At 43.4% G+C, this 23,864-nt stretch overlaps 1 protein-coding gene across 3 annotated transcripts in view; it reads right to left on the bottom strand.

Moving 5' to 3' along the window:
- tnc (tenascin C) overlaps positions 1 to 23,864 on the bottom strand; it is a 51,546-nt gene that overhangs the window by 7,196 nt on the left and 20,486 nt on the right. The window contains exons 10-17 of one of the 3 annotated variants that reach the window (XM_034692175.1): positions 17,131 to 17,406; positions 12,198 to 12,470; positions 9,925 to 10,047; positions 6,254 to 6,397; positions 5,936 to 6,055; positions 4,423 to 4,566; positions 605 to 735; positions 371 to 503 (exon numbers count right to left, since the gene is read on the bottom strand). In XM_034692175.1, coding sequence (XP_034548066.1) covers positions 371 to 503; positions 605 to 735; positions 4,423 to 4,566; positions 5,936 to 6,055; positions 6,254 to 6,397; positions 9,925 to 10,047; positions 12,198 to 12,470; positions 17,131 to 17,406 — 1,344 coding nt within the window. The remainder of the gene's footprint in view (positions 1 to 370; positions 504 to 604; positions 736 to 4,422; positions 4,567 to 5,935; positions 6,056 to 6,253; positions 6,398 to 9,924; positions 10,048 to 12,197; positions 12,471 to 17,130; positions 17,407 to 23,864) is intronic. The other 2 variants (XM_034692173.1, XM_034692174.1) reach the window with 2 other exon arrangements.

The raw sequence follows: 23,864 nt of genomic DNA, 5'->3' as shown, positions 1-23,864 counted from the left end.
TGTATTCATTGAAAGAAGTGTTTCTCCTTGTCTTCAACGGTTCTGTTATTTCTAGCAGTATATTCCTTTATCCATCTCTGACTTTCACTGTAAATATCAATTATATTGATTTTATTGTAAACATCTTATCAAGCAAAGTTCTTAAAAAACTCAGTGAGGACACTTCTACTAAAGCAGAGTCACCAAAATACACAGATACAGGGATATGGTTTCTTGGGACGTTTCAAGAATTGTAAAGAGTTTGAAGTCATTTCTGAATACATTATATTTAGAGTTGGAATTAACCTAATTTTAAAAGTCTGCTTGATGCTTTTTGCACCAAATCCTACAAGTGCTGGGACCTGACGAATGTTAGTATGAACCCACTCACTGGTGGTGAAGACGGTAGTGATGACTCTGCTTCTCTTGGGCCCAGCGATGGCCTGCAGCCTGACGGAGTACTCTGTGGAGGCGGTGAGCTGAGCCATGTTGTAGGAGACAGCTGTGGGACTCAGGACGACCTCCTGGAGCGGAGACAAGTCCAAAAATTCGATTAGCAAACACGTTTTAAAGATGTACGAACTGTGGCCCAGTTAGGCCTGAGACTGCGGACTCCTGGACTCACTCGGATGGTGCCGTCTGTAGACTCGAAGCTGAGGATGTATCCTGTGATGTCTGCGCGAGGCGGCTTCCAGGTTAGCAAGCCGTTCTCTGTCTGGATGTTACTGGCTGCCAGGTCTTGAGGGGCGTCCACATCTAGAAACACAGCAGCAGATTCTAAAGTTGTATATTCAACAATACCAGTTCCTCAGTCAGCTGCTGCAGGACTCTTCATGTTTCAGAAGTAAAATGCTTTAAAGATACATTTCTTTTAAACGTTACTTAGTATGTCAAACTCATAGGTTTGTACCAAAGATTTTCTTGAACAAAGATGGATCATAACAAGCTTCATCAATGATCAAAAATTGTCACTACTTTTTCAGATCATGCACTCTGCTGGAGGTTTCAGCCTGTTAAAGGGACTTTGTCCTTGCCACTGTAACTCGCTAAGTCCCTGAGCTCCCTTGTCTCGTAGGTTCCTCTGGATCTCTGCTGCTGTGGATGTGCCAGACTCCAGCTGCTACAACTACTACTATCCGTCTCTCCACTATCATCTCTCTCTCTCTCTTCATCTCCCTTTATCCCTCTCTCCAACACAGTAGGTCTCAGCAGATGTGTGTCTAACATGAGTCTGGTCCTGCTGGAGGTTTCTGCCTGTTAAAGGAAGTTTGTCCTTGCCACTGTAACTTGCTAAATGCTGCAAAGTGCTCTGCTCATGGTGGATTAAGATGAGATCAGACTGAGTCCTGTCTGTAAGATGGGACTGGATCTGATCCGGTCTTGATGTTGGGTCTTTGTTAATAATAGAACATAGAGTACGGTCTAGACCTGCTCTGTTTGGAAAGAGTCTGAGGAGAACATTTGTTGGGATTTGGCAATTTATAAATAAGATTGATTGATTGATTGATTGATTGATTGATTGATTGATTGATTGATTGATTGATTGATTGATTGATTGATCAGCTGTAGAAAATGTGATGCTAAAGAAGCCGTTTCTCTTTCAGCTTGGTCGTTGTTTACTTCTGCTTTCTGAAACCGGAAATCCAGCAACGCCTGACCCAGCATCCTGCAGACCAGATCCAACAGAACAGCCATACTAAATACTACCTTCAAACACAGTATGCAGTACATACTGCATACTATATTCATACAGTATGTAGTCATAGACTGTAAATATGGGACTGGATCTGATCCGGTCTTGATGTTGGGTCTTTGTTAATAATAGAACATAGAGTACGGTCTAGACCTGCTCTGTTTGGAAAGAGTCTGAGGAGAACATTTGTTGGGATTTGGCAATTTATAAATAAGATTGATTGATTGATTGATTGATTGATTGATTGATTGATTGATTGATTGATTGATTGATTGATTGATTGATTGATTGATTGATTGATTGATTGATTGATTGATCAGCCGTAGAAAATGTTCAACACTAAGAGAGAAGAGAGAAATGTCACAAAGCAGAAGCCTGAAGTGTTTTAAGGGTCTGGCGACTGGTTCATCAGGATACCGTCAGTGTTTGTTTTTGAGACAGTCCCACATGGAGGTATTTGTCACCTGAGTGATGGAGGTCTTGTTTGGTCTGTTCTCAGTTTTCACTGAGTGATTTATGGTTCTTCTTGTTTCCGTTCAGGTTTATTTAGTATCGGTGCCTTTTGTTTCATGTGTTGATTTTCCCTCGTGTTTTTAGTGTGGTTTTTTACGTTCTCCTTCCTTTTTTTTGGTTTTCAGTGTTTTATTTTGTAGAATATTCTTGTGTGTTAACTTTAGTTTTAATTCCTATTTTCCCTCCTTTTTGATTGTCTTCACCTGTGCCTTGTTGTTCTCACCTGTGTGCCCTTACCCGTTACCCAGTGTGTCTATTAAGTCTGAAGCTGTTTTTTGAAACCGCCTACTATACTAGCAGTGCGTACTGATTTGGCCAAAATTCAGTATGTAGTTTGTGAACAAGAGCAAAATCTGCAGTATGCCAAAACTACCCGGATGTCTACTGATTCAGGAACATGTCTCAGGCTGTTTTCGAACTGGCCTGCTACATACTACCTACTAATATGGTAGGCAGTAGGTATTGCCTAATACATACTGCGTTTCAATTTAGTATGTGGTGCGTCTGTTCTGTTGGATCTGGTCTGGAACAACATCCAAGCTGATAGAGAAACTGCTTCTTTATCATCACTTATGATTTAAAAAGTTAAAAAGTGGTTCATATGGAATTTAATAATTTTCACAGCCCCTAAAAACTGAGTTCCTCCCATCAAAGACGAAGAGAAAAGAAAAAGCGAAACGAGTGCTGTGCATTGTGGGAAACAGTACGTGAGGCAGACTGGTCCGATGCAGACTGTGAAATTTCCTGAATCAGTAGACATCCGAGTAGTTTTGGGTTACTGCAGATTTAGCTCTTGTTCACATACTACTTACTGGATTTTGGCCAAATCAGTACGTACTGCTAGTGTAGTAGGCGGTTTCAAAAACAGCCCCGGTCTGCATCAGACCAGTCTCCCTCTCTTACTGTTTCCCACAATGCACAGCACTAATGTTCCACTTCTTCTTTTTTCCGTATATGACGGGGGCACTCAGTTTTTAAGTGCTTTGAAATGATTATCCATATAAACCGGGGTCTCCTATATTTTTGGGGGGACGTGAGTCTTTAGTACCTATATTTTGAGGGTCATGGGCTGAAAATTTGGGAACCCCTGATACAAACCACTTCTTAACTTTTTAAATCATAAGTGATGCTAAAGAAGCCGTTTCTCTTTCAGCTTGGTCGTTGTTTACTTCCGCTTTCTGAAACTGGAAATCCAGCAACGCCTGACCCAGCATCCTGCAGACCAGATCCAACAGAACAGCCATACTAAATACTACCTTCAAACACAGTATGCAGTACATACTGCATACTATATTCATACAGTATGTAGTCATAGACTGTAAATAAAAATGGACAGCGTTGCTCCGCCTCTTCCGTTGTACGGTTCTGAAGCCAAAAAACCTCACTCCAGGGTGCAGCCATTGTGCAGCCAGAGTCTGCGAAGCTGCAGAATGTATGTGTTGCCATGATAATTTATGTGTTGCCACAGTAACGAGCTCCGCCCTACAGCATAGCGTCACAAGATCCTATGGAGTTTCCCCCCCACGGCGGCTGACAATCAAAGTAAACCCGGAATTAAAACCCCGTTTTTTAAACTCTAATAACTAACAAAGAGGAAAGTTTTCAGAAAAAAGAGGCCTTGAACACAAAACAGTCAAATACTAACTACATATCACCACAGCATACGGAGGAGAGAAACATTCGTACCATGTGTATTTATTTTTTAAAGTTTGACTGCAGCCCCATTCAAATGAATGGGGGAGACAGAGTTTTTGACCTATACTGCAGCCAGCCACCAGGGGGCAGACGCTCTGGTGGAAGCTTCAATTCCAGCAAAGCGAGATGCACCCCTGTATGTCATATGTAGCTGGTGGTTTTGAAAACTGTTCCTCATGTCTTTTGTCGGTTCATTGTTCGGTCATACCTGAATGTCAAACCATACCAGAGTGTTTCTTTTTCAATTAAAACTTTAATTTTAGTCTGAACTTTTTTCCTCCTTTGTTTTTGCTTAAATGTGACACAGAATATTTGGGCTACTGAAAAAAAGGTCCAATATTAACTTTGCTGACTGTGATTTGAAGGAATCATCACATCAGTAATCATTGCTCCCATTCACTCTTACCCTGTGAATAAATAACCTGCACCCACTCTCCCAAACTAAGTGACTCTCAGTGCACCATCTCTTCTGAACCGTCTCCCACAAACACACACATTTACGATCACACATGGAAGGTAAACTTGGAAGCAGGAGTTCTCACCGGTGGTAAATACAGTTGTAGTGGCTGCACTCTTAGCCAAGTCCCTCACAGCGTAGACCTTCACGGTGTAGAGAGTTGCAGGGGTCAGAGAGCTCATTTCAAACTCCACCTGGTTTCCCGACACGCGCTCCATCACAGGAGCCACTGCAAGGACACAAACAGGGAGGCCTTAAGATTCAGATTCCTGCCTGCCATGAGGAGAGCTTCTAATGAAACGTTGTTCAGAAGTTCCTCACTGCAAGGCAGAGATGTTCATCATCAGGTTAGCTTATCAGCATCATGACGAGCAAGACCAAGTTAAAGTTATTAATAATAAAATGACTTCCTATAGGTGTTTGTCGACTGGAGAAACTTTCCCCTGGAACTTGGGACTTTACCCCTGAACTACGTGTGTTTCGACCAGTAGACCCAGGGTCTAAATTTAGTCCATGGGTAGATAATCTCCCCCTTAGAAAGCCCCTGCTCGGGGCGTAGTACTTTTCAAAGGTCCCGGGACTTTCAGGGGGTGGGGTCTGCAATGCTGAACGTGTCTGATTGGTAGATTAACCTCAGTGTTTTTATTCCTTCCTCCGTCCACAATAACATCACACACATCTGTGATTCACTTGATTTCTCTTTCTTTCATTAGTTTTTATTTGTTCTATCTTTTTTGTATGTGTGTGTACTTTTCAAAAGAAGAAGCTGTGATTCTCTTGATTTAGCAGCTTGTAACAGTAGTCTTCTCTCAGCCCACCGTGAATACGTCTCTCCTCCCGGTGTTCCGGTTTTAAAAGTGACCCTGTAAACTGGAGACCTTCAGCTGAACGTGTCAGTGTTTGTGGAGTTTACACAGCTGTTGAAACACAGAGGGAGTTCCTGGGAATGCAAACTAGTTTAGTTTTTATTAAGATTTCAAAATATCCTCATCAGATATTTAATGATGGTCTAAAGACGTTTATGAGGGATGCATCCGGCTGAAAGTCTGCAGTTAACAGGGTCGCTGTTTAAACCAAAACACCGGTCGATCTCTGCCACGGCTTTTTGAGTTCAAAAGGATTTTAAAGCCGTGTTGAAACGTCTTTGCTACTCGCGCTTATCTCCTCTCACGTGTTGATTCAGTGAATCCATCTGTGATGAAATATAGCACCATCTAAAACAGACCAGCTGAGTCTCTTCATGCTAACAGGCTAACTGTTGTGTTGCTCATAATGATACCTGCCTGTCCGTCTGCTTCTATGGTGTCATCTGTGATGAATGGCATTCCTCTTTATTTACTGCCCTCTACTGGTCTGGTGGTGTAGTGCATTTACTTTTTTTTTCTCCATACGTCACTGGCCTGATTTGCACAATCTACCCGGGACTTCAGCCCGCGGTCGAAATGCAGACAACAATGGGGGCACAGGAACCTTTTAGTTCAGGGTAAATTAGTTCTGGGGACTAAAAGACCCCGGTACTCTTGGTCGAAATGCACCTTATGTAAAGTGTGTATCGTCTGTGTTCAGCTGTATGCACTGTGTGTGTGTCCATCAGATACCTGAGTCTGCACTGTATGTGATGACGTATCCGTCCACAGTAGCGATGGCGGGCTGCCAGAGCAGCAGAGCTTCAGTGTCTGTGATGTTGACTCCAGTCAGACCACGGGGCTTATCCAGAGCTGTAACACACAAACACACACACACACACACACACACACACACACACACACACACACACACGTTTATCCTATTGAGTCAGTTCCTTATAACAATTGTTATGATGCATATAACATAGCTGCAGTCAGTCAAAAACCACCCACGTAAACACACACACACACACACACACACACATTCATGGTTCTGTTTTCTCCACATACCTGTGGTGACGCTGTCTGATCCAGGCTCACTCTCTCTCTGAGCCTTCATCGCAACCACAGTGACCTCATAGGTGACCCCGGGCGTCAGGTTGGGCAGCACGGTCTGAGGCTCAGAGCCGTCCACGGTGAGAGTCTTTGCATTTCCTGGAAGTCAAAGTTTAGATTTGAACACCTTTGACACTTTTCAAGCTCTCTCTCTCAAAGTGAACAGAAAAGCTCTGATAGCTCTGATGATGACAGCTCATGACCTGATTTAACTAAATGAAGACTTATGGGGGCGCTGTTGGTCTAGAGGTGGAAGCATGCCCCCTGTGCACAGAGGCTGGAGTCCTCGTCACAGTGGTTGCTGGTTTGACTCCCCACATGTCCAGTCTCTCTTCAGCTGTCCCATCCATTTAAGGCAAAAATACTATACACATAATAAACACATATACATCCATCTTAACTGTTTTTAAAAGGGAGCATTCTGTCACCATCAGATGGTATTAAATTAATAAATTCTCATATCCACAGATTTATCCTGGATTCAGCTTCCTTATATGTTTCTGTTTTTTAACCCCTTCTTCTCCTGAGTTATCAAACTCATTCTGTCACCTTCCATGTCATGAGTTGATCCTAAGTCTTGCTTTTGCCTTGTTTCCTCTCTGTCTGTTTCCTGTATTAGTTATTCTTTGTCTTCCTCGTGTTGGTGATCCATGTTTCTTGTTGTACCTCCTTGTGTTTCTGTTTTAGTTTGTAGTTCTCAATCCCTGTGTGTCTAGTTTAGTTTTACTTCCTGTCCTTGTGTGTTTCCCTCCTTTTTTTAATTACCCTGATTAGTTTCACCTGTGTTGAATACTCCTGTGTTGGATCATAGTAGGTCTTATTTGTGTTCACTGTGTATTTACTGATCCCCGTGGATTCTTTTGGATGTTTAAATGTCTATTTATATCTTTATCTATTCTGCACATGGGTCCTCCGTCATTTTTTCATCATGGCAGATCCAAAAAAGGGCAGGGGGAAGCAGAGAAACTAAATCCAGAGGCTGTTTTCTAAACGGCCTGCTACATACCGCCTACTAATGTAGTATTGCCTGCTACATACTGCGTTTGGATTTAGTCTGTAGTATGAATGTTCTGTTCGATCTGTGTTGCAGTATGCTGGGTAAGGTGTTGCTGGATTTCCGGTTTCAGAAAGTAAAAGTGAGCAAGGGCCAAGCTGATAGATAAACTGCTTCTTTAGCATCACTTCTGATTGAACAAGTTAAGAAGTGGTTTATATGTAATTCAATAATTTTCACATAATTTTGAGTTCCCCCTTCAAAAAAAGAAGGAAAAGGAAAAAGTGGAATGAGCGCTATGCATTGTGGGAAACAGTACGTGAGGCAGACTGGTCCGATGCATACTGAGAAATTTTCCTGAATCAGTAGACATCTGGAGAGTTTTGGCTTACTGCAGATTTTGCTCTTGTTCACATACTACATACTGAATATAAGCCAAATCAGTACGTTCTGCTAGTATAGTGGGCGGTTTTAAATACAGCCAATGTCTCTTGTTGTATTTTCTCGTGTCTTAGGCTGTTTCCGAAACCACCCACTATACTAGCAGTACGTACTGATATGTCCAAAACTCAGCATGTATTAAGTAGTATGTGAACAAGAGCAAAATCTGCAGTATGCCAAAACTCCCCGGATGTCTACTGATACGGGAAAATATCTCAGTGTGCATCGGACCAGTCTGCCTCGCGTACCATTTCCCATAATGCACAGCGCTCGTTCTGCTTTTTCTTTTTCCTCATTTTTTAACGGGAGGAAATCCATTGGGTGCTGTGAAAGTTATCAAATTACATATAAACCACTTCCTAACTTTTTAAATCATAAGTGATGCTAAATAAGCATTTTATTTATCGGCTTCGCCGTTGTTTACTTCCGCTTTCCGAAACCGGAAATCCAGCGAAGTCTGGCTCAGCATGCTGCATGACAGATCGGACAGAACAGTCATACTACAGACTAAATTCAAACGCAGTATGTAGTAGGCAATACCTACTGCCTACTACATTAGTAAGTAGTATGTAGCAGGCCGTTTCGGAAACAGCCATCGTCTGGTCTTGTGTTTCCAGTTTAGTTTTACTTCCTGTCCTTGTGTGTTTCCCTCCTCTTGTGATTCCCCTCATTAGTCTCACCTGTGTCCTGTGTTCACACCTGTGTTGATGACTATGTATTTAGTTTCTCTGTTTCCCTCTGTCCTGGGTTGGATCATTAAATGTCTTCCTTGTGTTTCCAGGGTTTCCTTTTCAATTTTGTTCTTGAACGTTTTTACTAAGTTTAGTTTGTACCTTTTGTTCTTTAACTATTTATCTAATATGAAGTTACTATGTGACTTGGCACATTCACAAATAACTACTGTATCCATCTGAATCACACTGTTCTTCATACTGTGTATGTTTGTTTTTAAATAACCTGGTGCAATTTTTATCATGCAATAACTTACCTTATCTATTATCAGATAGAAGTGTACATAGTGTGTATATATCTGTAATAGTTGACATGTTTTATTTTACTTTATTTTTATTTTATTCTATTTTATTTTATCTTAATTTTATTTTATTATATTTTACCTTTATTATTGCTATTATTACTGTTATTATATTTTTTAACTATGTTAGTACATTGTTTTATTCCCCTGTCCCGTGTTGTAAGCTGCTGTAACAAAATAAATTTCCCCCAAAGGGGGACAAATAAAGTATATCTTATTTTATCTTAAATCTTTATCTATTCTGCACATGGGTCCTCCTTCATTTTTCTCATCATGGCAGACCCAACAAAGGACAGGGGGAAGCAGAGAAACTAAATACAGTCATCAACACAGGTGTGAACACATGACACAGGTGAGACTAATGAGGGGAATCACATAAGGGGGGAAACACACAAGGACATGACGTAAAACTAAACTGGAGACACAAGGATTCAGAACTATAAACTAAAACAGGAAACACAAGACTAGACAAAGAAAACACAGCAAGAGACATGGATCACTAAACACTCAAGAGAGACAAAGGAGAACTAACACAGAATAAACACAGGGAAGAACCAAAGCATGAAAAACAAGAACTATACTAACCTAAAGATCAACTCATGACATTCCAACTTCGAAAAGAAAACTCATCATTCATTATCAGCTCAACAGAGTCAATTCAAAGTGTTTCTTTATGGAACTGTTTTCTAAACACGACTGGAGCTGGAATAACACAGACTTTGAGGAGCTACACAACATGAGAACTTGATGTCTACATAATTCAAGTAGTGGTAACATTTATATTCACTAAACTGAAGGAAGTGTTTTGTGTATTATTTGTCTTGACTTTTCCATTCCTAAGAAAAAGTACCCCTAACTCCTCACAAGGGGGCAGTATCAGTCAACCCCAGAACCCACCCTGCAGATGAATGAGGGTTGGCTAAATGGTGCATTAGTGTTGATAGAGCAGCAAGAATGTCTGTTTTAACATTACAGTTATTAATAATGTGGAATATTTACAGCTGCTCAATAATGAATCAACATGATGGAGAAGTCTGAGTGCTCCACTGTCCACTCCCTTTACTTGTTCATATGTAAAAGTGAGTCTGAAGCGGTCTGCCTGTTCCTCTAGTTCAGTTTAACATCCAGAGTGTGTTACTTCCACATGAGGACACTGACCTCCATGAGCTGGCACATAAGTGACCCTGTAGCTGTCCACTCGGGCTCTTGGCACCACCCAGTGCACGGTGGCAGATGTGTCGGTGACATCAGAGAAGCGGATGCCTTTGGGTGGGCCCAGGTCTGGTACAAACAAGAGGGACACAGCAGGTGGGAGCAAGGACAAAAAGAAAGAAGAAGAAGAAGAGAGGTTTAGTCAACGTGGGCTGTTCCTTCTTAAACAAGTGTGGATTCTAAAGAGGTGAGTAGACAAAGAAAGACACACGTATGCTGTTATTGCAGACAGGAGCGCTCCACCACTGAGAGGTATCAGGTTTTAGAACGGAGCAGAAGAGCGAGAGAGAGAGAGAGGTATAGACAGACAAAAGGGGTTGAGGGGAGGCCCGGGCTCGTGGAGAGACCCGTCCCAGCTAACAGCAAGCCACAGTATCTTGCGTGACAGACCTGAGGAGATTAACTTGCCCCCATTTCATGGCAACACAAAAGTGAAACATGCGCCACGCAACCCAAGAGTAAAGCCTTTGCCCCCAGGGAGGACAGGGGGCACAGCCATAGACACCCGTTCTGTGTGACACAGACAATAGCCCCCCCCCCCCTCCACCCCCCTGCACACACACGCACACACTTTACAAAGAGCGACTCGGACACATGGGGACAGGCAGTCAAAAAAAGACAACATTTTGGAGGACGACCGGAAGGAGACCACACAAAGAAAGGAGGAGAGAGACTGTCCTGAGTGGGGGTCGACTGATGTGGCTCTTCTGATGGTTTGGGATTGAGGCCAATTTTGTGCAGATGTTAAAGCCCCAAGAAATTTGAAACAGATTAGTCAAAATCCAAAATGATATCAGATTTGTGAGAGTCATGCACTTACATCTAAGTGTAAAGAAACATTTTAAAAGAGATTTTTTTTAAAGTCTCATGTTGCTGCTTCAAGATTCAAGACTTGTTCTGTCAATCAGCTCTAAACAGTTTGATTAAACCGTCCTGACTTCTAAAAGTTTAAGTGTTTCATTGAATGGAGAGCTCTAAAATGCTTTCCCTCCATGTCACAGGTAAAAGTTAGATTTAACATATCTTTACAGCAATGCTTAAAGATGGTTTGCAGACAAAACCTAGACTTGTGTTAACAGCAGATTTACACCTGGACTTTAAGAAATATATACACTACCAATCAAAAGTTTGGACACACCTTCTCATTCAATGGTTATTTTCAAAATTATAGATTAAAACTGAAGACATCAAAACTATGAAATAATCTGGTTTTGCCATAATCTGGATTACAACAGTAGTCAAATAGGGCTATCCATTGTGTACTAACCCTACCTCTGAACAACACAACTGATGGTCTCAAACACATTAAGAAGGAAAGTCATTCTACAAATGAACTCTTGACAAGGCTCATGTTCATTAGAAACCATTCCAGGAGACCACTTCATGAAGCAGACTGAGAGAATACCAAGAGTGTGCAAAGCTGTCATGAAGGAAAAAGGGGGCTACTTTACAGAATCTAAAATATAAAACAGATTCTGCTTTGTTTAACACTTTTTTGTTCATTCAATAATTCAATATATGTTCTTTCATAGTTTTGATGTCTTCAGTATTAATCTACAGTGTTTACAATCACTAAAATAAATACAAACCCTTGAATGAGAAGGTGTTTTCAAATTGTTATATATATCCAAACTGAATGATGGCGTCCTCATACATCTGTCACCTATCAGGGGCTTTAATATCTATAAATTGCACAATTTTTAAACAAACAGCATTCATAACTTCATGGATTTCTGCTTCATATTTTTTTATTCCAGATATCAGTGAAAGCCAAATTCTGCTCCAGCAGCGGTCTGGTGTCCGGAGATCAGCAGCATGTGGTCCGTCTGAGATCAGAGTGTGCTCCGTGATGTTGATGACAGACCCTCAGCTGCGTTCTGCTTCAACCACTCACAAACAGTGACACATGGAACAACCAACACATAGACGCTGACACAAGGCACACAATGCAGCTTCAGACATCCCTGCCTCCATCTTTACACACACACCTGCTTGTGGTCAGTCTGCAGGATTGGGTGCCTCGGACAAACACCATTACACCTTTGTTACCAGGTTAGTCAACAAATATCTGTGATGTGAGGGACACGTGTTAGATCACAGGTATTAACGACCTTGTTTCATGCTGTTACTGAAACAACACCCACATTGAACAGTGACGACATGTATGAGACCAGAGCGGTTAAGATGTCAGCTCGTGTCTCTCGTTTCTCTCCTTGTACCTGTTTTCACCTGCTCCAAAACAGACTCGGAGCGTCTCCCCAAAATGAGCCCAAAGATTTCAACTTTGTACTCTGTGTCCTCGCTGAGATCTGTGATGGCCGTGCCGCGCTCCTCCCCACCCAGCACCAGCTCTTTGGGTTGGCCTGAGCCCTCAGCATCGCTGACCATTATGACAAATGTGTCAAAGGCGTCCTCTTCGGCCGTCCAGGCCAGTCTAAAGCTCTCGGGGGTGACGCTGGAGACTAGGAGGGCTTGCACCACCGGTTCGGACTCTGAGTGACAGGGGAAAGTCAGTTTTTCATTTCTGCGTCAAAGTGCTTTGACATCTGAGGAACACGGCAGCCAAAGAGAGCGTGTCAGTCGATGTGCAGATACCAGCATTAGTGTTTTGGAATACCAGCAAGAGTCAGCAAATAAAGAGTTTAAAGAGAAGAACTGCGACTGGACGAAAAACACAGACAGGACAAAATGAGCAGCAGGTGACGAAGGAGAGGGCTGTGGAGTCAAAGGAAGTCTGCCTATTTGACAGGGGAAAAGCAGAAAGGCTAGTTTATACCTCTGTGTGGCCCCTACGCAGCAGGGGCTGACTCGGACTTGAGCACCACATACTTGTGCGTCAATGTCTCCGTGTCTTGCAGCAATTCTCCTCCGAAACACTAGAGGGCAGTGTGGTCTCTCTGATAGCTGGTCGCCTGCTTCCAGCCCCCGCTACGATCTCTGTTTCCTTTTCCACAGAGATTCAGAGCGTGTTCTGTTAATCTACAGCTGATACATGTTGCTGTTTATCATACAGACATGATTACATGAAGAATAGAGAGGAGGAGATGAAATACACGGACGATGTAGGGCTGATGAGCCGGGATTGACGATTCTACGGGTAGTTGCATTTTGGAGGAGGTGCACATCAGCTACGTGCGTAGGCCTCTGTGTAGGTATGTGAGCTACACGGACCTCCGGCGCAGGCCACGCCGTCAATTCAACACAGAAGTATAAATCAGCCTTAACATCCTACGCTGTTATTATCTGTTTGAATCACAGAGAGCAACAAGCTGCTTCTTTTGCTCCAGAAGGGGGCTCTTCTTTCTAACCATGCCCAGAGATCATGTCTATCTATGTCTGATTAGCAGTGCAAGGAAGTATTATTGGTGTAGCCGCACTGATGGGAAAGTTCAAACAGGGGAAAGTTTGTTTTATGACTTCTTCATAGAGCCGTTTTATAGCATTAAGTGATATTCTCCATCCACCTGAGGATAAAAACCAATCACTCAAGGTCTGAGAGGAGGCCTTGTTCCAGGAAGAAGCTTTGAGGCATGCTGAGTGGATGCAGTTTGGATAATTTGATTTGGATAATTGCACAATTGATTGAGTTCACTTCATTTTTGCTGTTTGAAAGACAGCCCTCTTCTAACCCGACACTCCAGGTAATTCAGGGGTTTCAAAGGACAGGGTCTTTGTCAAACAACAGCTGCCTGTCTCGGAGCACTTCTCAAATTCAGACACATAACTAGTTGCCTCCAGATGGAGTGTGTGGACGTGGTGCTGGAGAAGCCGGTGGTTAAGCAGTCATTAGCAGCAGCTACTAATGGCAGTGATAGGAAGAGAGGCTGAGACAGCATGAGTCCACAGCTGCTGGAGAAAAAAGCTCTGTTTCTCCAGAGGATGAGTCCACTGAAGCTAATTAGCCGGGAAACTTCCGGTAGCACAGATGGATGCACGGACCGGACAGAGCTTTTAAAGCAGCCGTGGACAGAAGCAGATATAAGTGGGCTCAGGAAAGCCTCAATAAAGCCCAGCACCACTGCTCATTAAAACACTACACCAAATGTGAGGGTCTCAGGGGTCCTTGAACTAGCCTGGAACCCTTTTTTTTTATTGTGGGGGGGAAAAAAAAACGCATGAGGCATTGGTTGTGAGAAGAAGCAGTGGAAATGAGAAGCAAAGCAGACAAATCCGAGGGAGCTGTCACTCTTCATTAGCCGGCGGGCAGCTTTAGCTGGTCAGTGGAAGAGAGGGAGGGCCACATCCATCAGCTAACATGTGCTAGCTTGCTACTGATTTCACCCTCCCTCCACCACCACTTCTCCCCCTCTATCCCATATCCCTCCACACCCCCCTAGGCCTGAGGGAACACAATCATCTCTTACAAAAGCGAGCCTGTTAGTGGAGGAGGTAAGCGCCGGCGCCAGCTAACCTGCTGGAAATGGGGTCTGCGAGCAGAGCTGCGTTCAGTCTCGCCTGATAACTTTACGAGAGCAGCTTGTGGTCACATGAATCACAACTGAGTGGAGCTTGTTCTGGGTGCTGTCCACATCTCTTTGTGGTTCCATCAGTCAGTAGTTGTATTTAACTCTCTCTCTCTGCTTTTTAAGTTTCCTCACTCCCCTCCACGAGGAGGACTTTCTTTTTCCTACCGTCCTCCAGCAGAGTGACGACCACCGTGCATAACATAATGAAATTAGTCAGCGCTTGTATTCACAAGTTTGAATGTTTTATTTATTAAGTGATGCTAATGAAATATGTTAAGATGGTTTCACCAGTCATTAGCATGCAGACAATGGGCTGTGTTGAGCTCATGCCATTTTCTGCATGGCCCCAGAAGCCCCTGGCACCCAAGCACCAGAGCCCAGGGGCAATGGCAGCATGAGAATGAAGAGCGGTCCAGGCTTGGGAGAGCTGGGGATGCATACAGAAGAGAGGCCTCACACAAAGTGACAAAAGCGCCTCAGGGATTTTTTTGTCCTCTGTCAGTCCTCCCATCTTTCTTCCACTTGACTGATCCTCATCAGTGAAATGCTGAATGATAATTCTGGAATAGTTGCTCATATTAAAAAAAAAAACTGTCGGCTCACCCAAAGCTGGTTATTTTGACCTTTTGCTGGAGAGTGTAATCAGGTCACAGAGAGGATGTCAGCCCTCGACATGTGTTTGGGTCATGCTAAAGGTGCTCACAGGCATCTATTAGCAGAGTTTGTTTTCACTGTTTACAACCTTCATATTACACACACTCAAACTGACAGCATCTTAATCACTGACAATGACTAGGACTGCTGAAGAGGGTGGGAAACTAGCACACCTGTTGTGCTCCAGTTTAAGAGCACACTGACCTTTTGTATGTGTTGCTGCTTGTTCACAGGACAGACCAGGTGCTGCTTGTGGCTGGACTCGGACCAACAGGAAGACTGACAGCTTCATGTTAGGTCTAATGCGGATCCACTGCTGGCTACTATAGAATGAATGGAGCTGTGTCAGCTGTGGCGAGTGTTAGGCTGTTCACCATCTCCAGTTTAAAGGGAGAGGGTGTCTGCGTTAAGGGTTACTGAGAGCTGGAGGGGTTTAGATTGTGAATACAGTCCTAATGAGGAGGTTTTTGTTAGCCTTGTTAAGAGTACAGTCTGCCAAGATAGCTGATAGGAGGATTTGAAACATGTTCTTCAAATGCTGACAGATAATAAGAGCAGAGATTTAACCTTGTCCATGTATATGACATGTTGATGTATGCTGGATCAGCTTTTTAAAAGACTTTTAAACTGCTGTCATGGCAGATTTCCTTCCAATAGATTTAGGCCCGTCTGTAGAGTCTCTAGATCTCTTAGGGGTGGGACTCGAAAAGCGGATCTGACTTAGAACCGGTTCCAATTGATGAATTCCATTAGAATTGTACACCTCAAATGTTATCAGTTCTTCTTAACGATTCATTTCCCGTCACGTCACGTCACGTCACGTCACGCCACGTCACGTCACGCCACGCCACGCCACGTCACGTCACGTCACGTCACGTCACGTCACGTCACGTCACGTCACGCCACGCCACGTCACGCCACGCCACGCCACGTCACGTCACGTCACGCCACGTCACGTCACGTCACGTCACGTCACGTCACGTCACGTCACGTCACGTCACGTCACGTCACGTCACGTCGCATTAATTCACACACTATGCGACGCAGCACTCCTTCAACCATGAGGAAACACAGAGAGGAAAAGCATTTTTCCTCACCAAATTCAGAGTATTTTCCTCCAGGCTCCAGGGGCTACATCTGGACTTACGCGGCTGAAAATGAGACACCAAGAGCGGGTAAAATACCTCGGTTATGACCCCTGGAGGGAAAGCGTTTATCTCTCCAAATTCAAAGTAATTTCATCCAGGCTCCGGGGGCTATGTCCGGAATCACGTAGCCGAAAATGAGACACCGAGAGCGGGTAAAACACCTCTGTGATGACCCCCGGAGGGAAAGCGTTTTTTCCTCTCCAAATCCAAAGTATTTTCCTCCAGGCTCGAGGGGGCCACGTCCGGACTTTTTAATTTCAACTAAGGTGTTTTTTGTGCCGGCAGCCCCCACAACCCCAAATGTCACAGTGCTTCTCCCCAGCGTTTGGTGACCTGCGGCACTTAACGCTAGTAGAGACCATTAGCTCTACTTTAAAATGCTCTGAATGTTTCATACTTGCTTTCATTCCACGGTATTTTAACAAGAAACTGTCAAAGCTATTGATCGAAATCATGTCATGGCATTAGCAGCAGCTCTAAACTTTGAAATTGTACCTCAAAGATACGAGTGCGATCATTGTTCTCCTCCGTACAGATCTCCCCCATTGTTGTTACCAAAGCTGATACCAGAAGTCCCGCCCCTTCTTGATTCTGATTGGTCAGAGATCAAGCAGTGACGTTGATGAGCGTTGAGACAAACGCAACAAACAGCGTTAGTGGACACTACAACTGGGTCAATGATCGCTCTGGAAATGTAACAAACTGCATGTGACAGAGTTGCACTTTTAAACAGTGCTAAACATCCCTCATTAAAGCGACAGACATCGTTTGGAGCTGGTATTTATGAAGTCCAAATAGGAAAACACGGGTTAATTCACTTTGTTCAGCAGAGGAAGAAGGAAGCAAAGGAAAGAGTGAGGCCCAAGCGTTGACGGCGTTGATACCTGTGATGGTGTCTGCAAAGACAGGGTCTAACACAGCCCCCCTGAACTGCCCGTACAGATTGGCCCTGTACCAGGTGGTGGGAGTGAGGCCAGAGATGGCGAGGCTGCGAGCAGTGGCGGGCACCGTGTGGTTCTGCCACTCAGCACCCGTCTCTGCGTCATTAACCTCGATCACAAAGGCTTCAAAAGCCCCGTCCTCAGCAGACCAGGACAGGAGGAAGCTGTCCCATGATACATCGCTGACAGTGACGTTGGTCACCACAGGCTTCTCCTCCTCTGGGTGACAACAAACACATCAACATGGAGTTACAGGACTTGGACAGACACACAGAATGGAGACCAAAGGTTGGACAGACAGATCTCACAGTTCTCTTGGACTCAAACTCGGCTGACAATAAGTCGACGGTAGAGTTTGAGAACAAGAATCAACGTCATTGTTCGGTCTAACCTTAAAAAACAAATGTACACAGATAAAAAACTCTCAGGTCATTTTTTAACCCATCTTGTGACAACATGTGAAACATAAAGAACAAACAGGACTCATAGTCTGCTCAATGTGACATTGATCAGTTCTCATTTGTATTTCAATCATTTCATTTTGCTGTCAGGAGGGAAAAGAAGAAAGGCCTTCACTCCGTCTGGAGTGGAAATATTCCCTTATTTCCACTACAAAAGGCCAGGGGGAAAAATAGCCTCATCATTAATGGCTGCCTATAGCCATCTCCTCTATATTTCCATATAAGTGGGAAGACTTAAAGGTGGAAGCAGCAGGCAGACATGCTGATGCAGCTCATGCACATTAATGGCCACGAATGAGCCATTAACATTTGAAGGCGCAGCGTAGCCCCGCCGGAACGGCAGAAGTACGCTGTCCACTTCAAACCTATGGAGAGCCACGTGCTGCAGCCTGTAATTGGAGTCCATTGAGTGTGCAAGATTAGAAAGGACAGAGATAGATGGTGCAGGTAAACATCAAGGCTTCCATTATCCCCTTTTCACTGTGTGGCAGAGTGGAGCACAAATGGGATGGTAGACAATAGCAGTGTAATGGGGTTGGGGGGGACTTTGCTGAAATCAGCTGATCATCATCGTGAAAGCGTATATGTAAAAAGATAATGCATTTACTGAGTGATGTGTAGGATGAGTTTGTGATCCTGTGGTCTGGGGAGGATTTGAGTCAGCATTGTGTTCACTTTTCTCCAGAGATCACAACAAACTAGGGGTGAGCCCGACTAAGGATTTGCTTAGTCGAATCTGATTCGTCAGATTTTGCCCATAGTCGACTAATAGTTGAATGTTTGTTGTTTTTCCTTATTGACCCAAAGTCTGCATGATGGTGACCGCATGACAATATTACACATAACCCTTTACAATTAAGAGACTCATAGCTTAAAGTAAAAGGGACAACAGAATATTATAAGTATAAAACTTAGATTTTTTTAAATCTATATTGCAAAAACAACGAAGTGATGAAGGATAGAAAACTCAAATAAGACCACCATCAGTTAAACATGGAACAACGCTCCACTATAGAGTAAGGAATCAGGAGATATTTAAACAGTGTTCACACAGAGGAGAGCAGCACTGCAGAGGGTAGTTTGTCCAACTTAAGACTAAACATTTGTTTGATGTTCAAAATCAAACCTGAACCAGCTAAAGGGTTTTTAAATCTCTTAACAGAACCTTTTAAAACAGTCCTTTATCTTTGTCCGCTTGAGTCTTTTCAAATTGTACGTGAGGAAAACCATCGTGTGTACGGGCAGAAGTGCGCTCCTTGCTTTGTTGACTGTAAATCCTGTCTTTGAGAATATCCTCTCTGATGGCGTGGAGGTGGATGGGATGCTGTGGATTGTTTTTGAGGCTTCAGACAGCTTTGGGTATCCCTCCTCGTTCTTTTGGCCCCGTACAGTTTTTGTGTGGTCCGGTAATCCTTGATCTCACAGCCCTCTTCATGAAGCTGCTCCTCATCTTCATCACTAGTTTTTAGAATCAACTGAAGTTTTATTTCCTGACATTTTGAGCTGCCATGAACGTAGAAAGATTTAAAGACCAGCTGAGGTACGTCTGCTCCACAGGTCCCGCTAAATGGGAGAGTCCACCTTTAATTACCAGGGGAGATTTAATTACCACCTTAAGGAGATTTAACACTTCAAGAGCTGTTCTCAGAATTACATTAAATAAGTCTATATTTATATCAAAATAGGATAAATGAGACACTATTTTTACGTGAAACAGGAAAATAATGTAAAATTAGACATTGAGCACCCCCATGGTTTGAATGGAATGATCCACATTTCATGTACAAATATTCGACTATGAGATTGGCGGTCGAATAAGGCTCGTTAGAACGAATCATCGAATATTCCACTATTTGGGGTCACCCCTACAACAAACTTTCCTTTAATTATTTGAATTTTGAAACAAGAATCAATAAAGTTTCACTAGACGTTAAAGCCTGCATTTAGGCGTCCGTATAAAAGGTTTTAAACAACGACTAAAAGCAGGCTAATTAAAGAAAAGGTAGCATGAATGTAACCTTCAGTCAGTGATCAGAGGTGAAGGCAGCTGTACAGTAGCTAACATGTAATCATTGAACCACTCCTCTCAGCTAGTCCGTGTTCTGGTTGTGATGTTAAGGAGAAGGTGTGTGTCCTCATGAGTCAAATGGTCTCCTTTGACATCAACATCACACTCTCATCGTGCAGCAGGGTCAGGCCTCACACTCAGGTAATGTCTGTGCTTTTCATGCTGCACAGATCATCATCAGGTCAGTGCATGCAGGACAAAAATCATGCTTCTAACATGTTTACTCCTTTTTCAGGAGAGTCAGCTGCTCGTGCAAGATCACCCTCAACATGCAGGCGTTTTTCGACCGGAGGAACTTTACCCCTGAACTACCTGCGTTTCGACCGGTGGACCCAGGGTCTAAATTTAGTTCAGGGGTAGATAATCTCCCTACTGAAAAAGCCCCTGCTAGGGGGGGAGTACTTTTCAAAGGTCCCGGGGCTTTCAGGGGGGCAGGGCCTGCAATGCTGAACGTGTCTGATTGGTAGATTAACTGCAGGGTTTTTATTCCGCCCGCTGTCCACAATAACATCACACACATCTGTGATTCACTTGATTTCTCTTTCTTTCATTAGTTTTTATTTGTTCTATCTTGTTTGTATGTGTGTGTACTTTTCAAAAGAAGAAGCTGTGATTCTCATGGTGAAGTCATTATGCACCACATATCTGGAACACACTCCCTGAAAGCTGTAGGTCTGCTCCAACTCTCACCTCTTTTAAATCCAAGATTAAGACTTTTTTTATTTGCCACTGCCTTCCTATCTTAGCTCCTTTTATCCCACTTTAAATTAAAATTTTAATGTAATTTTTAATATATTTCTAATTTTCCTTTTCTTTTCTGTTTTATCATATTTGTCTTTTTAATTGTGTTCTTTTATGCTTGTCTGAATGTCTCCAATGCTTTTAATGTTTTAATGTAAAGCACATTGAGTTGCCCTCGTGTATGAAATGCACTATACAAATAAAGCTGCATTGCCTTCTCTTGATTTAGCAGCTTGTAACAGTAGTCTTCTCTCAGTCCACTGTGAATGCGTCTCTCCCGGTGTTCCGGTTTTAAAAGTGACCCTGTAAACTGGAGACCTTCAGCTGAACGTGTCAGTGTTTGTGGAGTTTACACAGCTGTTGAAACACAGAGGGAGTTCCTGGGAATGCAAACTAGTTTAGTTTTTATTAAGATTTCAAAATATCCTCATCAGATATTTAATGATCGTCTAAAGACATTTATGAGGGATGTATCCGGCTGAGAGTCTCCAGTTAACAGGGTCGCTGTTTAAACCAAAACACCGGTCGATCTCTGCCACGGCTTTTTGAGTTCAAAAGGATTTTAAAGCCGTGTTGAAACGTCTTTGCTACTCGCGCTTATCTCCTCTCACGTGTTGATTCAGTGAATCCATCTGTGATGAAATATAGCACCATCTAAAACAGCACCAGCTGAGTCTCTTCATGCTAACAGGCTAACTGTTGTGTTGCTCATAATGATACCTGCCTGTCCGTCTGCTTCTATTGTGTCATCTGTGATGAATTGCATTCCTCTTTTTTTTACTGCCCTCTACTGGTCTGGTGGTGTAGTGCATTTACTTTTTTTTCTCCATACGTCACTGTCCTGATTTGCACAATCTACCCGGGACTTCAGCCCGCGGTCGAAACGCAGACAACAATGGGGGCACAGGAACCTTTTAGTTCAGGGTGAAGTAGTCCTGGGGGCTAAAAGACCCCGGAATTCTTGGTCCAAATGCACCTATACATGGACAGTGAACACAAGGCCAATTTACCGTAATTCTGCTGTATTTCAAAGAACATATGGTTAATGATAATCGATCAAATGTTTTTTGTTTTTACTTCTTTTGTTCTGCTTCATCTTTCTCTTTGGTTTAATATTTTGGCTTGGCATGGTTCTTAAATACACCTGAAAAAAAAAAGAAATCCTGGTCTTCCTTTTCACAATTTTTAGAGCAGACTGGATCCCCCGACCTCCCGCAGACCTCCCCCGACTTTGTCACCTCTCACTCCATCCCTCCTCTTCCCTTCAATCCTTCCTGTAAAACCAGCGTGATCTGTGTTTGCGCTACGTGTCTGGAGACGATAAAGACTGCCGATCCGCTGGGTTGGCTGTGGATTAGAGGGATCCTGATTTTGGGGGGGGACAATGTTTTAACAGGATACCCAGCATGTGGCCTTTTATCTGACAGACCCACAGTTCATCGTGGTCAAATCGCACAAAACCAGAGGGGAGCAGGGCTCACGCCAACAATTATCACATGAATGAACATTGTGCAGAGCGCACACATTTCCACACGAACCTCCCCAGCCCCCCACCCCTCACACACACACACACACACACACCCTCAGTCTCTCAGTTATATGTGCCACTCATCAATACGCAGACAAGTGGACATTAAGGTTAGACACATGTAGTTGTGCACTTCTCCTCCCACACATGAACACACAGACACAGACACACACAGTTAAAAGTCTGCGTTCTGTTCTTCTTGGCAGACTGCAGTCCAGAAAAAATGCAACAAAAGACAGTTTTTCCACTGCTCACCAGTTTCTCCCTCATGCCATATCGATTTTTGCCCGTAGCCATGCATTTAATGGGCACTCGTTGCATAACTCAGATTTGCTTGTAAAATATTTGTCTTGGACGCACCCTGACCGCAGCAAGAAAAATATGCCACAATCATCCTATTTGTCTTTTCTTGTTTTGTTTAAAAAAATAGGGAAAAATGAAAAATAATCCCACATGCTATAAATAAGCCTTTGGGGGAGGGAGGGGGGAGGGAGGGGGGAGGGAGGGAGGGGAGTATGGGGTAGAGACAGAGTGACTTACATTGAGTGTCTAACAATGAATTCAATTCATTGCCTTGGTTTGGCTGCAGTACTGAAGGACAAAAAAATGAACCTTTGGTTAATGAGAACTTCTCTTATTCCCTCAGCCTCAGCTCCGACCGCATGGAAACAGTGTGTTACAGTCAGAGCAGCCTCTGTCTCACACTCATCGTGCAGTTACTGAAAAATACCTGACATGCCAAGTTGCAGCCTAGCCACCAATAAAATCAAAGGTAACACCTGCAGGATTTGAGGTCACTTCACCCTGAGAAAAAATATCCTACGTGCCTCTATAGTGAGATTGAGAAATGTAGATTAGGTTTTTATCTGCTTGGATTTTTGGAGGCAGTTTGTTCCTCATCACATGGGTCTTCCACTAGATCCATGTCCGGACCGTCTCCGATCAGCTGCGGTCCGGATCTATGCTCTCTTGTTCATCAACACCCACCGGTTGTGTTTTTGGAACACAGCATGGAGCAGGACCGCCGGACAGCTGGAGTCATGTGACCAAGGTTTTCCTGCTGTACCCCTGAATCAAGGATTCTCCTCCTCCTCTCCTCATCCGTGTTGTCTTTCTGGTCCTCTGAAAACCTCTGACCTGTTGACTCCAGGCCTGGCTCCGCTCATCATGACTTTGGTTTGTTGTTGTAGTTAAGTGAAATACGATCTGGTGATAACACAGAGTGTTTTATTCTGAAAAGTAACCGGATGTTTTCATTTTGTTTTGGTGAAACCTGACTTCCTGTCCCGCTCCATCTGCTCTGTTGAGATTGATGCGTCGTGCTCTGGCATCCGGCAGAAATAGAAGTCCTGTGTATCTGATCCGGAGGACTCCGATCTGCCGGATCAGAGACGCAGCTGGAACGCAATGGAGCAGATCCAGTGGAAGTTAACACTAGAATAGAAACCTATCAGATCTGGTGCTGTGACGGATCGGAGACAGACTGGACATGGATCTGGTGGAATTTGGCCGACACACCTTGTTATTTGCCCACTTAAAAAAGAAACTACAGCCTCTGTTTTCAGTGATGCTAAAAGACTTCCTTTAGTTCTCACAAAGAGATATTCCTTAAAAGATACAAGCAGGGCTATAAACTGTCCAATGTCACATGTAGAGGTTAGAATATTCAGGATCTATCATGACCAGGTAAACGAGGAGATTGTTTTACATTTTTTGTTTGAAGTATAGAAAAAATGCTAAAACAATAACTGAGAATCTTTAAAATGTGTGCAAAAACAGTCCTCTCAATCTTCTGCAGATTCTCTCCAGGCGTAACACACACAAAATAAAACATGGCACTGTTGCTTGTCAAGAGCATTTTCCCTCTAACGGTGGTAGG

The sequence above is a fragment of the Notolabrus celidotus genome, chromosome 9 (genome assembly GCF_009762535.1).
Source record: "Notolabrus celidotus isolate fNotCel1 chromosome 9, fNotCel1.pri, whole genome shotgun sequence".
Classification (NCBI taxonomy): Eukaryota; Metazoa; Chordata; class Actinopteri; order Labriformes; family Labridae; genus Notolabrus; species Notolabrus celidotus.
Note: the sequence above shows the minus strand (reverse complement) of the source record. Positions and strands in the feature narration are given on the sequence as shown.